We start from the raw sequence: 16,436 nt of genomic DNA on the forward strand, positions 1-16,436 counted from the left end.
AAAATTTAACTTTTTCTTAAATTTTATTTTTTGTCTCCCAACATTCCTCTATTTCGCCCTACTGAGACTATTTAGCTATGACAACCTCCAGCAGCAGAGGTATCGCAAAAGTCCAGGCTGTGGATTTGGCTTGAGCTGCCAACAGTGCCTTCCCCACCAAGAAACGTTGCAGGTGAGTGATAGAAACAGGAGCTCCTTATTCCCTACTGGGAGGAAGCTGTGGCCCAGGAAGTGCTTCACTTGGTTTTGTGGAGAAGACATGAAGCTCATCATGAGCCAGAGTATAGGCAAGCCTAAAATATAAACCCATAACCATTCAGCTGGGATGTATTTCTACCATTTATGGTATTAGGCTGTTACAATTTCTCCATCAGTCTTAAAATAGAGGGATTAGCTTTAATCTAACACACTGGGTGGGAAACTGACGCAATCACATCAGCTGCCTGTTGTACACCCAGCTCAATTTTACTTTCCACTGAAGTCAACAGAAAACAATATTGTGCATCAAGCAAACAGTCTCATTGTATCAGTTTCCCCACTAGGAAACAGAATCCTAGGTCACTGTGATAACCCCCATGAGTCCATGGGGAATGTCTAATTAGCATGGGGCTCATTGCATACGAGTTCCCTTAGTAACAGGCATTGGCCTGCCCAGGTAGAACTCATCACCTGACCCCTTTATAAGGTAGACACCAGGTAGAGTCTGCAGAACTATTGTCCTGGTTGGGACTCGGGTATTAAAAAGGTCCAGTCAACGGTTGACCAAGAGGGTTAGAGAGTCATACAAAGTCATAGAGGTTTACAGCATGGAAACAGGCCCTTCGGCCCAACTTGTCCATGCCACCTTTTTTTTTTAAAACCCCTAAGCTAATCCCAATTGCCCGCATTTGGCCCATATCCCTCTATACCCATCGTACCCATGTAACTATCTAAATGCCTTTTAAAAGATAAAATTGTACCCGCCTCTACTATCACCTCTGGCAGCTTGTTCCAGACACTCTCCACCTTCTGAGTGAAAAAATTGCCCCTCTGGACACTTTTGTATCTCTCCCCTCTCACCTTAAACCTATGCCCTCTATTTGTGCAACCTGTCTATCCCTCTATCGCTGTGTCCCTGGGGAGGGAGCATATGGTGTCCACCATTGAGGCCTTCTGTGCTAGTTGGGCACTGCAGGAATGGAAGTGTATTAATGACTCCTTTAATTACCTTTTGGTTTAATGTTTTAAATTTCTTTTACGCTTTGTTTTTTTATTTTAGGTGGTTCGCCCTTAAGGGGTTGCCCTCTTTGCATTGTCCCTTAGTTTATTTAATTTAGTTTAATTGTTTTAACACAAAAGAATGTTGGAACTCATATGTATGCCATGAAATAATGGCTTTATTTGGTGTTCCTTTCCAGTCGAGGCTACAGATGCCTCCTATAACTGTGTCTGTGCCATTTGCGGCTCAGTATCAAGCCACCAACCCCCAGGGCTGATGTGTAGAAGGATCATTTGGACTTGAAACGTTAACTCTGTTTCTCTCTCCACAGATGTTGCCAGACCAACTGAGTTTATCCAACATTTTCTGTTTTTACTTATTATAATGTGTGTCCATGTTTAGTCCTAAACCCATGGTCCAATAATCCTTTGTTCCCTTTTCCTCCAGCCACCTATCCAGCATTACCCGAGATGCTGACATGGCTTTGTGCATTTCAATCTCATAAGCCTATTGTGAGAGGGGCAGCCAGCAACATTATGATGGCAGCATGAGATCCACTCACTCAGATACTATAATCATTTAGATGAGGTGCATGCACCAAACTTCCATGACTGAAAATTGGGGTAACCCAATTTCTAGCCTTGTGTCTATATATCGGTAGCAAAAGTGGAACATTTTGTAACAAATTTTACAGTTAATTCTTGTTGAAATAATGCTGCACGTGAAATTCAGAACATGTCCAACTTTATTTGTTTTAGGTTAGGCTTGCTCAACATTTGGAGTAAACATCGGCTGGGATTCTCCCCCCAAAAAATGAAGTGCCCATAGGGCAGGAAGACGGGAGAATTTCCCGCCCGTTGTTTGGGTGTACTTACCTGAATTAATCTCCAGCACTCAGATTCAAAGATGTGCCTCAGAGTGATTCATGTTGGTAAGTAGAGGGCAGGGCCTCACCCCGCCCAAAAGGCCAACAGCATAGCTGAGTGGGCCACTGCGGAGCGCAGATCTGTCAGTGGGGAGATCGTCAATGCGCATTGCCTCTCCTCCCAAAGGCTTCCCAATAGCTGGCCACCCGATGTTATCCCTGACCCCCCCTCCCTGTGCGATCACCGACCTTCCCAATCCTTCCACCCCTGCCCCCCAACACAATTCCCCACTCGATCACTGGCCTATCCAACCACCCCCCACCACCTTCCTCCCCAGGCCGGCCCCAATCACAGCTCCCCCATCTGTGCCAGCCCCAATGGCCAGCCCCAATCTCCCCACCCCAAATGGCCAGCCCTGACCCCACCCAGCCCTGATCATCCTCCTCCCTCCCCCACTAATTCCATTGCAGAGTACACAGCAGTCCCGTTCTCCTCCCCCCCCCGGCCCCGGCCACCACCACTTATCAGCCCCCAGTAGGCCCCAGCCCCTCTGGCCCCAGCCCCTTGGCACTGCCCAGTGGGCAGTGCCAGGCTGGCAGTGCCCAAGGGGCATCTTCCCACTGCCCCATACCTCCTGGGGGGCCTTAATGGCCTCTGTCCCCACTGGAGGGGTGTGCATGTCTGTTGCCCATTGATGGGGAGCAGTTGTAAACTCAGCTGGTGGAGGCCTCTTCTGATGCAGGGGGAGACACTAGCGGGCCCAGAGACTACCGTCCAGGGCCCACTAATCATATGGAAATGATAATTTCCATACTGTAATCAGCCCCCACACTGATTTCATCGTAAAAAACGGCCGGACGCTAGTTGCGAGTCCTGCTACAGGCGCCCCACTTATGTCTCCTGGCCCGTTGCGCTACTCAAACAGTGCAGTGGGCCGGGAGAATCCCGGCCATCATCTTTGCCCATGAGGGCATTGGCTTAGCCTGGCTTTTGTGAATTGCAAACTGCATATTTCAGTTAATATAATTAATGTCATTGGCACAGAACTATTCCACTGTGTGTTGTGTTACCTAATGCTATGCTCTAACAAATGCACTCTCTTTCACTGCACCGCATCTATTAGTTGGGGGCTGTGTTCATTTCAAGCAGGGTAGGGCTCGAGGTGGTCAGCTGTGTCCAACATGAATAGTCAAAAATACTGCGTTCCTGCGTACATTCTATGGAAAACAATAGCCTGTAGGCTTAGCCAAAATGTACCCTGCATTTCACATTTCTACTTAATGCCAAGACATTGTCAAATAACAGCTTAAAATGGGTTAATCGTACTAAAGTAGAAACCAAAGAAAAAACGTTGGATTCTTTTGTAACTTCTAAAGCTACAATACATCTTCAAAAATACCTCCACCCCATGTACAATGCACCCTCCTTTCCCTACATTGTGATTCAAATTTTAGGAAAATCAGCGCCAGTTTAGATATAATTTTGTACTTGTATATAATATTGATTCACTGCTTTGAAATTGTGGAAACTAGGTATTCGACTTAAATCTTTACAGTGAAATGAAAAGCTGGAATGCATCTCACCGTAAGTGAGATTGTCCTTTCCTTCTTCCTGGGCGGCACCCTTCACTCTCTCTCGCTTCTTGTGCTTTGATCCATGGGTCCTGTGATGTCGGTGGCTTTGTCTACCCAGAGGCATACGCACACCAACATACAAGGTCCTGTGTCCTATTTTTTTAAAAAGGGGAAAAATATAAGCATGATACATAAAGCACTCAATTCCAAGCACAATTATTGCAATGTGAATTAAGCTACAAATGAACTTTATTGATTGGCTCCGATGTGTGGCCCATATATTCTCACTGTATTGCAAACTACAATTCTCTTCCCAAATCTCTTCATCTCATGATATCTCTCCCCACTTACTCAAAGCCTCTCTCCTTGACAGCGCTTTTGATTACCTCCCAAAATATTTCTCCTACTCCTGCACAGGTTTGACCCCTTTTCCACCCATTAATATGTACCAACAAATGACCATCAACTAACAAGGACAACTGTCCACATCTTATTTTCCACTATCTGTACGATATTTTAGGACAATTGCCATTATGAAAAACTAACATAGAAACCTCCTGCAGTCCTTCCAAAATCAACATGACGACCCTATTGGACTCAGCAACAAAATTGACCCAATCAACAAAAGTTGACAGAGAAGCAACATTCATCGAACACTTGAAAAGAGAAAACTAGGTGCTGCATTAATTATGCTGAAGTAACCAAAGGTGGAGCTCAAAGCAATTTTTACATTTTGGTATTTTCAGTGTTTAATATGTTCAACCAAGGGTTGGCACGGTAGCTCCAAGGACCTGGGTTCAATTCCGGCCTCGGGTGACTGTGTGTGTGGAGTTTGCACACTCTCCTCGTGTCTGCGTGGGTTTCCTCTAGGTGCTCCGGTTTCCTCCAGGTGCTCCAGTTTCATAGAATCATAGGAACCCTGCAGTGCATAAGGACTGCACCGACAACGATCCCCACACAATTACCCCGCTAATCCCTCTAACCTACACATCCCGGGCCTCTAAGGGGCAAATTAGCATGGCCAATCAACCTAACCCACACATCTTTGGACTGTGGGAGGAAACCAGAGCACCCGGAGGAAACTCATGCAGACACGGGGAGGCCATGGCGCTATGAGGCAGCAGTGCTAACCGCTGTGCCACCGTGCCGCTATAATTTCCTCCCACAGTCCAAAGATGTGCAGGTTAGGTGGATTGGCCATGGTAAATGTGCGTGATTACAGGGATAGGATTTGTTCGGACAGTTGGTGCAGACTTGATGGGCTGAATGGCCTCCTTCTGCACTGTAGGGATTCTATGTGAATGTACAGTAGCTTAACTATATAGCCAAAGCAATAGAGTACATGTAAGAGGAGGTGATGATTAATGTTTAAAGTTTAGGCCAGAGACTGTATCCAGTTCTGGTCACCAAGAAATAGTGGAAGCATTCAAACATCAGAGAGCCTACAGAAGATTTCTGCTGAATTCTCTATCCCCGATGGCTGTAGTAGCTCAATCATTGAGTATGTTCAATACAGAAATCAATTGATTTTTGGATTCTGATGATATCAAGGGATAAGGAGGTAGTGTGGGAAAGTGACATTGAGTTCGGTGATCAGCCATGATCTAATTGAATGGCAGAGCAGGCTTGATGGGACGAATGGCCCAGTCCTGCAGTCCTGCTCTTATGTTCCTAAGAGCCACAATACTTACCCAAGTGTAAGGCATATGAGCTATCAGGAAACACTGGAGATACTGGGCTATAAAAAAGGTGACTGAGAGGTCATCTTTAAGATTGTTAGGAATAATGAAAATGCTAACCCAAAATTAATTTTTGTGAATTAAGCTGTGGGAGTAGAACCAGGCGGCAAGGGTTCATACTGGTAAAAGATAACTTTCCAACTGAAGTTCTTCGTTCAAAGTGTGATCAAGATGTCAAAAAGACTTTCAGGTAGTATTGGAGGCAAAAAATCTTGGAATCTTTGAAAAAACAACTGGTTGTTCCAATGGGGGGAATGCCGATTTAAGATCTCTATGGATTGGTAAATCATATGGGCCAAACTGTTTTCCTCATCATAATTATCTTGTGAATAAGTTCATCCAGTAAAGGTGGGAGTCTGCCAAACGTTTTGCTAGATTTGATAAATCAACAGTTAACTGCCATTGGATCAAGATCCTAGTTAAAGTGAAGGAAACTATTTAGTATATCAATATATCCAAGTGTGTGAGATACTGAGTGACACTTGCTCATTAAACATAGCACAAAAGGTAAATATTTCCATAGCTTTTATGCATGACTCTGATAGAAAGTGAGGTAGCAATCTTCACAGAATCTGTGCTGGAGAAATGACAGATCTTGTTAGTGTTCTGATGCACTTGGCCCTGGAATGTTAAGATGTGGGTTTGCATACTGTGGCAGATGAGTTTCTGGAGTGTGTAAGAAATGTTTTTTGAGACCAGTACGTCGAGAAACTAACTAGGGAACAGGTTATCCGAGATTTGGTATTGTGCAATGAGAAGGGGTTAATTAATAACCTTGTTGTGCGGGGGTCCTTTAGGAAACAGTGACCATAGCATGGAGTTCTTTAGTAGGATGGAAAGTGAAGAGGTTCAAGCTGAAACTAGGATCCTAAATCTAAACAAAGAAAATGATAAAAGGTATCCAGTGTGATTTGGCCAAGATAGATTGGGGAACTCCATTAAAAGGCATTACGGGGGATATGCAATGGCTAATACTTAAGGAAAGAATGTATGCATTGGAACATTTATTCATTCCTCTCTGATGCAAAAACACAACAAGCAAAGCGGCCCAACCATGGCGAACGAAATAAATTATTAGACTTCAGTTTGACTCCAGGCATGTCAATTGAGCTACAGGTGAATGGTTTTAACTGCAACTACTGATCACTGACATGCCTTTCTATTAGCCTTTCCCTTGTTAATATCCCACCTCTCAGAAGCCCTCCTTCCTCCCAGATTTGAGCGGAACTGTGCGTCTGTGATGACTCTCCACCCCCCACTGCCCTAGGCATCCCTTCCCTCTGTGAGGCCCTTCCAAGAAACTTGTGACTCAGCAGCAGAAGGCATCCTCAGGAACAGTGCTTTTCACACTTGAACCCGAGTCTCCCCCCGCACTCTTTTATTTCAGATTTTTAGCTTTGCAGTTTTTGCTTTGGTGTTGATTCTTTAGTATATGTGCTGTGGGGTTGTTGGTGAGTTTAAGGCAACTGGCTATTTTTTCTGCTCACTTTCTAAAGCCTACCAGATGACCTAACTGTTCCAATATTGATACTGGACAGAACACAACACTATGCAGACATGTACAAGTTGGTCTCCGGTATTAATTACAGCTAAAAGACCAATTGCTCTTATTTCAGAACAGGGGCACAGATCAGCTCGATAGTCAGTATCTTTTCCCAAAGGTAGGGGAGTCTAAAACTAGAGGGCATAGGTTTAAGGTGAAAGGAGAGGAGTACAAAAGTGTCCAGAGGGGCAATTTTTTTCTCTCAGAGGGTGGTGAGTGTCTGAAACAAGCTGCCAGAGGTAGTAGTAGAGGCGGGTACAATTTTGTCTTTTAAAAAGCATTTAGACAGTTACATGGGTAAGATGGGTATAGAGGGATATGGGCCAAATGCGGGCAATTGGGACTAGCTTAGGGGTTTTAAAAAAAGGGCGGCATGGACAAGTTGGGCCGAAGGGCCTGTTTCCATGCTGTAAACCTCTGACTCCAATTGTGTGTAATGTTGCTTACCAGGTTAAATAAAGTTTCAAAAGATGAAAACTAGCTTTGAATTATTCATTGCCAAAATGGCTGAAGCAGCACAGTGGTAATGAAGCGCCAGAACTTTGTCACAATGTTCAATTGAAGCATTCAAGAGAGGACATTAGATGATTACTTGAATAGAAACAATGTGCAAGGGTACAGGGAAAAGGCAGGAGAATAACACTAAGTCACAATGCTTGTTTGGAGAGCCAGTGCAGACACAATGGACCAAATAACCTCCTTCTGAGCCATAAAAAAACATTCTGTGGAGAACCTCTTCCCGTTGTGGGGAAAATAGCAGGAATGTCCTGCACAACACAACACTTCCCATTTTAACGGGGGGCAGGGCACATTTCACAACTGCACGTTTTAGAGACAGCTAACCATTTAAATCAGCTGCTTCCAATCATAGATCTCTGCTTACTGCACGAAGCATGTCCAGCCAAAGTAGTGAGCAGATGATCAGTATTACCTGCACGATGCATGGCCTGTTGAGCTATGATGCCTATACCTACGCTAATATGTAACACTCATGCTCAAGATGCTGCCCAGCATATGTTCATGGAGTCTGATCATTGAGCCTCTCTTAAAGTCAAGCTTGAATGAACAATGAAAGATACAAGCAGCATCTCAGTGTTCGAACTTTTGAACACTGAATCCTTATGTGATACAGCAGAGAAGGAAAAAGCCCTCCAAAGCATTACAAATCAGTTGACAACCTCTCTAGTGTACAAGGCTTAGGTCACTGTCTGTGTGGAGTCTGCATGTGCTCCCTGTGTCTGCATGGGTTTCCTCTGGGTGCACCGGTTTCCTCCCACAGTCTGAAAGATGTGCTGGTTAGGTGCAGTGACCCAAACAAGTACCGAAGTGTGGCGACTAGGAGAATTCCACAGTAACTTCATTGCAGTGTTAATGTAAGCCTACTTGTGACTAATAAATAAACTTTAACTTTGACATAGAAACATAGAAAATTTAATTAAATAAATGGAAATGGGGTGAAGGTGGAGGAGAGAGTTCATCCTCTGAAGTTGTTGAACTCAATGTTCAGTCCAGAGGGTTGTAAAGTGCCCAGTCGGAAGATGAGGTGCCGTTCCTCCAGTTTGCATTGGGGTACATTGCAAATGGCCAAGGACAGACATGTGGACAGGAGAGCAGGGTAGTGTGTTGGAGTGGCAAGCAACAGGAAGGTCTGGGTCCTGCTTGTGGACAGACTGAAGGTGTTCAGCAAAGCGGTCACCCAATCTGCGTTTGGTCTCTCCGATGGATGTGGAGTGGATCGCATTAGGAGCAGTGAATGCAATTGACCAGATTGAAGGAGGTGCATGTAAAGCGCTGCGTCACCTGAAAGGGGTATTTAGGACCTGGGACAGTGAGCAGGAAGGAGGTAAAGGGGCAGGTGTTGTACCTTCTACGATTGCATGGGAAGATGCCGTGGGCAGCGAGTGAGGTGTTGGGTGTGATGGAGTAGTGGATCAAGGTGTCCCGGAGAGATTGGTCCCTGCAGAATGGGGGGGGGGAGTGAGGGGAATATGTGTCGAGTAGCAGCATCATGCTGGAGGGGGGGGGGGCAGTGACCCGGGGGATGGGTCGGACACGGTTAAGAGCCCTGTTAACCACAGTGGGTGGAAAACCACGATTGAGGAAGGAAGAAAGACATATCTGCAGCGCTATTTTGGAAAGTGGCATTATCAGAACAGATGCGGCAGAGGTGAAGGAACTGAGAGAACGGGATGGAGTCCTTGCAGGATGTAGAGTGTAAAGAGCTATAGTCAAGGTAGTTGTGGGAGTCGGTGGGTTTGTAATGGATACTGGTGGCACATTCATGCCCACTCAAACACAACTTATGTATGTGATTGCCATGGATTGCTGCTCAACATTTAACCCTTGGCACACTGACTTCCAAAATCACATCTTTAAATGTGGCGCCCCAATGATTGCACTGCTGAGGCGATGGTGGAATGGGTGAATTGAGACTGAATGGCACTATCTTGCAGGAAAAGCCGCCATTGGCATCAGTGGGCTCAATGCCACTTTTCCTGCCCACCATCAACCTTTGCCGATTGCTGAGAAAATCTCGCTCAGAGTTAATGCTTCAGTTCAACAGGCTTCCATCAGAACAACTGAAGTATCAGTTGTTTCTGAAAATCCAAACTTAGGAGGCAGATTGAAGCAACCATTAATTATTAAACAAGTTACTGAGTGGAATTTTCCCATAGTTTGTCAGAGTGTCACCCCATGGGGGTGCCCGATGGGCATTGGCACCTTGGCATGCCAACCTGGGCCCCTGACACTGTCCAGGTTGGGGCTGGGCCTGGGCATGCTTGGGGGGCCAGCGATTGGGGAGGCGGGGGGGGGGAGAAAGAGTATGGTGGCGAGAGGGCCGCTGCTGCGGGGATCATGGGGCTGGCCAGCAATCGCGAGGCCAGCAGACAGGGCCCACTCCATATGTGCCAATCTCAGCACTGACAGATCGGCACATGCGGAGTGGCCCGCTCAGCGCTATGCTGCCAGCCTCCCGGGCGGGAATTGGCCCTGCCCCCTGATTTTCCGCACGATTTACACGCATGCACTCATTAGTGCACAGAGTTTGGGAGATTTTTCTGTGAACTCCTACTTAAAAGCCCGGAGCAACAAAAATATATCTCACTAGTTTGTCTGACTGCACGAAAAATTGAAAAATGAGACACATCTTTTTCAGAGCTTCAACTGCTATAATGGGAGGAAACTATTAGATTCCAAAGAATTAGACCACAGTCCAATATGTGATCCTTTATTTAACTAAGAATTTGTCTTTAATATTTCATAGTCCCTGCATGTTTGAATGAAAATTGTTGAACACTAACTAACACTAACGGCGGCACGGTAGCACAGTGGTTAGCACTGTTGCTTCATAGCTCCAGGGGCCTGGGTTCGATTCCCGGCTTGGGTCACTGTCTGTGTGGAGTTTGCACATTCTCCTCATGTCTGCGTGAGTTTCCTCCGGGTGCTCCGGTTTCCTCCCACAGTCCAAAAATGTGAGGGTTAGGTTGATTGGCCATGCTAAATTTGCCCCTTAGTGTCCTGGGATGCGTAGGTTAGAGGGATTAGCGGGTAAATGTGTAGGGATATGGGAGTAGGGCCTGGGTGGGATTGTGGTCGGTGTAGACTCGATGGGCCGAATGGCCTCTTTCTGCACTGTAGGATTTCTATGATTTCTAAACAGGATCAAATGAATAAAAATTTCAAAAAAAGAGGCACACTCCCCCATTGCCTTCCCAGTGCCCCAATTCAAATACAATGATTGAGAATATTCTGTAAGCAGATGTGAAGCATTCAGCACCTTTTTGTTCACAGACATCTCCTTCAGCGACTGTGGAAAGATCAGGCTGGTGACTGACAGGTCAGATAGCCAATCAGAAACAGCAACCCTGATATACACCTTGCATGTGTCTCTCCATTGCATACCATTGTTGGCTATTTGCTGAAGTCTGCACCCAGTGATTTGGTAGGTTAAATTTGGTGTTCTACACTTCCGGTTCTCAATCAGATCCTATTTCAGCATCTTTCTACCAAGTGATCATCGAATACGGAGCAAAGACTCAGTTAAGCTCTCTGGAGTGGAAAATGATTCATGTAAATTAATCCATCAGTCTGCAGGGAACCTTTCCTTATCCCAGTTGAAGCACTTCCTTTTACTAGATGTTAATCTCTCTCACTATTAATAAACACAGTTTTAACAACACCAGGTTAAAGTCCAACAGGTTTATTTGGTAGCAAACGCCACTAGCTTTTGGAGCACTGCTCCTTCGTCAGATGGAGTGGATATCTGCTCTCAAACAGGGCATGATGTGGAGATGCCGGCTTTTTTTTTTGCCGTAGAGCTGGTGTATGAGGTGGTTGAGGAGTGTGAGAGAGGTGTGACGGCAAAGTCTCTCAGCCTAGTCTGTGTTATAGGTTGACCTGAGTGGGTTCGTGATCTGTAGTCCTTTCGGTATCTTGTCTGCTTTCTTGCATGTTTGTAGAAACTTGATGTCTGTGTCGATATGCGCGATCTTCTTGGAGATCCTCTCCACTTGGAGCCGGCAGTTTGCAGTGTTGATGGTAGTCATGATGTGGAGATGCCGGTACTCAAACAGGGCATAGAGAGACACAAAATCAAGTTACAGAATACTGATTAGAATGTGAATCTCTACAGCCAACCAGGTCTTAAAGATACAGACAATGTGAGTGGAGGGAGCATTAGGCACAGGTTAAAGAAATGTGTATTGTCTGTATCTTTAAGACTTGATTAGCTGTAAAGATTTGCATTCTAATCAGTATTCTGTAACTTGATTTTGTGTCTCTATGCCCTGTTTGAGAGCAGATTTCCACTCCATCTGACGAAGGAGCAGCGCTCCGAAAGCTAATGGCATTTGCTACCAAATAAACCTGTTGGACTTTAACCTGTTGTTGTTAAAACTCTTACTGTGTTTACCCCAGTCCAACGCCGGCATCTCCACATTATTAATAAACACACATCCTATTAGGCTAAATCATACCTGATTTGGTGTGGTAGAAATGTGTCAATCCATTAACTATTTATCCTCAGCTGATGCTCTGAAGTACAAATTGTTCCTCAGCAGAAGCACAGCTGGCTTCCCCCATTGAGTAGCTAGCTGTACAATACAGAGCAATCCCCGATTTCTGCTGAAGTAACTGACTTTAACTGGATTGGGGAGCAACAATCGGCCTCAGCATGCTGGATTTGGGAGGGGGTTATCAGCCGGATATCTCGCTGCTATCAAGTATCCAGCTACACTGCTGAACCTAAGCTTGTGCATAATGGGGTGATGACAAGATAATGTCTGCTGTGGTCAAATAACATGACGACATTCATTGCAAAAGCACATGTATGAACAATGACCATGAGTAAGGAAAGAGAAAAATGCCAAGAGGAAGGGGTCGAGGAGGAAAAAAGTTCCTGTCAATAAAAAACAACCACTATCTGGAAAGTGAGAGAAATTGCAGGGCATTTGAAGAAGCCAAAATTGTCAACCTGTTCACTCCTCTTTAAACTAATTTCTCATTCGATGACTGAGAACTGACAGCAAACACAAAAGAATTTCCACTGCAATCTATCCAGATCCATCAATGGAAAAAGCCAGATCATGCCAAGAGGGCAAAAGACAAAGCCAGTTTAGTCTATTTATGGTCAAATACAATGTTGATTTTCCATCACAATTTTATACTATTCCAGCAGGTATTCAGTAACTGCTAGAATTCTTATTTTATGCTTCAACAGAAACAAGACTATAATGGTACCATCTTCAATTTGTTTTGACAGTTTCATTGATTCCTTTGTGGAAAACTGATTGTTTCCAAAAGGAAACATTCTGGTTTGTTCAATATTTTTATGTTGGCAAAAATTAAAGTTGACTGGAGCCTCAAGACGGCCCAATACACTTTGCATAATTCCTGATTAAGAAAACAAAAGCATTATAGTTCATCAACATTTATAGAATTCTCCCAAAAGGAACAATCATATTGAATGAATGATCATATTTTTGTTGCTGTGCTTCTGGTGTGTCGAAATGTCCATTAATTGTGGAAAACTCCTTTAAGATGCACTAGCCTTATGAACAAGTGGTTAGTAAACTATATTTTTGTTTGGGGAGGGGAATGAACTGCATCATGCCCTCATCCCCAAATAATTTCACCCAGCAAGTTGCATAATCTTTTGATGGGATGTAGGTTTGTAGACAAATGAGAAAAGCTTCAACTAGTACATATTTTAAAATGAAAGCTGTGCCCTTTTAAAGCATTCACTGTGCTTTTAGAAATGTTATGTCCTTTGAAATGTTCTGGACAATGGCAACACCTTGGTATTTTGCAATAATCCTTTAGCGCCTCCACAAAAAATATTCCATCACATTGTTCTTTTATAAAGTTCAAAAGGAAATACAAATCAGCAGCCATTATCTAAGGGACAAGTCTGAGGCTGGCCTACAGGCACACAAGGTCCCCAGAGACAGGATTGATTCGCATTAACAATGACAGTCCCAGAACTGGAGGACAATACCTTCACTGCAACTAAGCACATTAGTTCTATGAAAATATATGAGTCAGTAAGCTATTCAAAAGTACAAAGAATTCTCAGGTTTTTCTACGTATGTTGTACTATCCTTATTTGGGTGCCTTGGTACATTATATTAAGGGCAATATACAAGTGCAAGTTGTAGTATCACAATTCTGTCACCTCTACCAGTCTTAATAGGATCTTCCCCATTATAAAGCTACCTTGTCCAACTTGCAGTTGCACATTTCCCATTAGATGCAGATTCATATGGTCCAGATCCCCAAACCTTCAGAGGGATCTTTGCCTTGTCCATGATTTTCTGTGAGCAATACCATAGAAGAGGTCCTTTAGTATCAGACACAAAGGTGAGCATTACAGGAATATAAAAATCATGGGATTTAGATGTTGTCAAATTGTAAAAACACAAAAACATAGAAAATTTGAGCAGGAGGAGGCCATACGGCCCTATGAGCCTGCTCCACCATTCATTATGATCACTGCTGATCAACTGAGTAGCCTGATCCTACCATATCCTTTGTTCCTCTTCGCGCCAAGAGCTATATCTAACTCCTTCTTGAAAATATACAGGCTGGAATTTTCCGGCCATTCCTGCCCGCCACCGCTGCAAGCGAGGACAGAGAATTTGGTGCTCAGCCAAATCTCCGTTTATTGCAGTGGGACCAGAAAATCCCGCCAGCATGAATGGCTGCAAGATTCCACCCACAATGTTTTGGCCTCAACTGCTTTCTGTGGTAACAAATTCCACAGGCTAACCACTCTTGGTTCAGAAACATTTCCTCATCTCAGTCCTAAAAGGTTTACCCCTCTCGTTAGACTGTGACCCCTGGTTCTGGACATGCCCACCATCAGGAACATCCTTCCTGCATCTACTCTGTCCAGTCCTGTTAGAATTTTATACATTTTTATGGGATCACTCCTCATTCTTCTAAACGCCAACAAAAATAATCCGAACCGACTCAATCTCTCCTCATACATCAGTCCTGTCATCCTAGGAATCAGTCTGTTAAACCTACTCTGAACCCCCTGAGTAGCATCCTCCGTCAGATAAGAAAACCAAAACTGCACACAATATTCCAGGCATGACCACACCAAGGCTCTGTATAATTGCATCAAGACATCCCTGCTCCAGTCGAATCCTCTCACTATGAAGGCCAACATACCATTTGCCTTTTTTACCACCTGCTGTACCTGCATGCTCAGCTTCAGCGACCGGTGTACGAGGAAACCGCGGTCTCGTTGCAAATTCCCCTCTTTCAATTTATAGCCATTCAGATAATAATCTGTCTTACTGTTTTTGCTATCAAAGTGGATAATTTCACATTTATCCACATTGTACTGCATCTGCCATGCATTTGCCCACTCACTCAACTTGTCCAAATCACACTGAAGCATCTCTGCATCCTCCTCACAACTCATCCTCCCACCCAGCTTTGTCTCATTTGCAAATTGAGATATTACATTTAGTTCTCTCATCCAAATCATTAATATATATTATGAAAAGCTGGGGTCCTTGCACTGATCACTGCGTTATTCCCATTAGTCACTGCCTATCATTCGGAAAAAGATCAGTTTATTCTTACTTTGTTTCCTGTCTGCCAACCAGTTTTCTGCCCATCTCCATACATTATCCCCAATTCCATACGCTTTAATTTTACACGCTAATTTCTTATGTATAATTTTGTTGAAAGCTTTGAAAGTCCAAATAAATTTAAAAAAAAAGATTAGGCCCCAACTGGGGCCCTTAAGTGGCCTCCCGCCCCACTCCTATTTTACCCACGGCAGGGAGAGATCCACGCCATGTGGGCAAGGTAGGGTTGGGGATCTCCTATGGGGGTCCTCCATGCTCCCCCTTCAACCCCCCAACACCGCATCAAAAACTTCGATCAAGTTAGTTAAACAAAATTTGCCCTCGAATCTGTGTTGACTTTCCTGAACCTCCATTTGTCCAAGTAGTTGTTAATTTTACCCAGATTACGGAGTTAAATTTTCCACTTTGGAAGCTAAGTGCGGTGGTGGCAGTTCCGCTGGTGCCTTCCTGCTGGCTAGAATGAAAGAAACCCACGCTCAATTCAGCATTTGGAGGCTTATTAATTATGCACAGGCAAGGATCAGGCCGAATCACCTGGCAGATTGGGAACAGATTTGTCCCCTCGCCATCAGCTGCCGGGTTCTAAGGTCCCAGCACAATATTGAAATGACAGTCCAACACATACATCTCACTCTCTCCAGCCCATCATCTTCAGGAGAATGTCGCAGATGCCCAGAAGCCAGAAGCAAAAGGCTAGCAGCATTAGAAAGAAGGCTGAATCCCGATTCAGCCAGCAGACCCTTGACGCCTTGATCAGAGGAGTCTGGGCACATAAGCACATCCTCTACCCAAGGGATGGCTCAAGGAAGCACAGCAACATCACCCCTGGGAGGCTGTCACCCAGAAGGTCAGCATGGCTGGTAACCACGCCCAAACTGCAGGAAGTAGATGAATGATCGTATCCACTCCAAGGAAAGTCATCTCTCAACTCCCTCCAGTACCAAACTCTCATCATGACATCATGTACTTCAATGGCTATTCTCCTCACGGATCTCACACATCCATTAGCGGGGGACATATATCAACACTCATTCTCTGAGACTTTCACATCACCACCATCCCATCTATCATATTGCTCACACTCCAGCCTCTGGTGTTTCTGGGAGGGCTCACCACACAGGGGACTGGCATTTCACCCAACCTTCACTCCATCTCTCTGATCACATGCCTTTCTTTCATCTTCATACAGGCCAATCTACAGACAACAAGCGTGAGGGAGTCAACATCGAGGGAGGGACAGCGGAGATTGATTGTGGAATTAATTGAAATATAAGATTCTTGACAGGGTGGGTGTGAAGAGGATGTTTCCAATTGTGGGAAAATCTAGAACTGGGGACATTGTTTCAAAATAAGGGGTCACTCATTTAAGACCAAGATTGAGGCGAAAAAAAAATTCTGGGTCGAGTGTCTCTGG

General features: G+C 44.6%; 1 protein-coding gene across 1 annotated transcript in view; it reads right to left on the minus strand.

The window, feature by feature from the left end:
* The window catches only part of LOC144481946 (electroneutral sodium bicarbonate exchanger 1-like), a 122,438-nt gene that overhangs the window by 90,649 nt on the left and 15,353 nt on the right, over positions 1–16,436 (minus strand). The window contains exon 2 of the mRNA XM_078201120.1: positions 3,648–3,791. Coding sequence (XP_078057246.1) covers positions 3,648–3,762 — 115 coding nt within the window. The 5' untranslated portion in view covers positions 3,763–3,791. The remainder of the gene's footprint in view (positions 1–3,647; positions 3,792–16,436) is intronic.

This window comes from Mustelus asterias, chromosome X (genome assembly GCF_964213995.1).
Source record: "Mustelus asterias chromosome X, sMusAst1.hap1.1, whole genome shotgun sequence".
Classification (NCBI taxonomy): domain Eukaryota; kingdom Metazoa; phylum Chordata; class Chondrichthyes; order Carcharhiniformes; family Triakidae; genus Mustelus; species Mustelus asterias.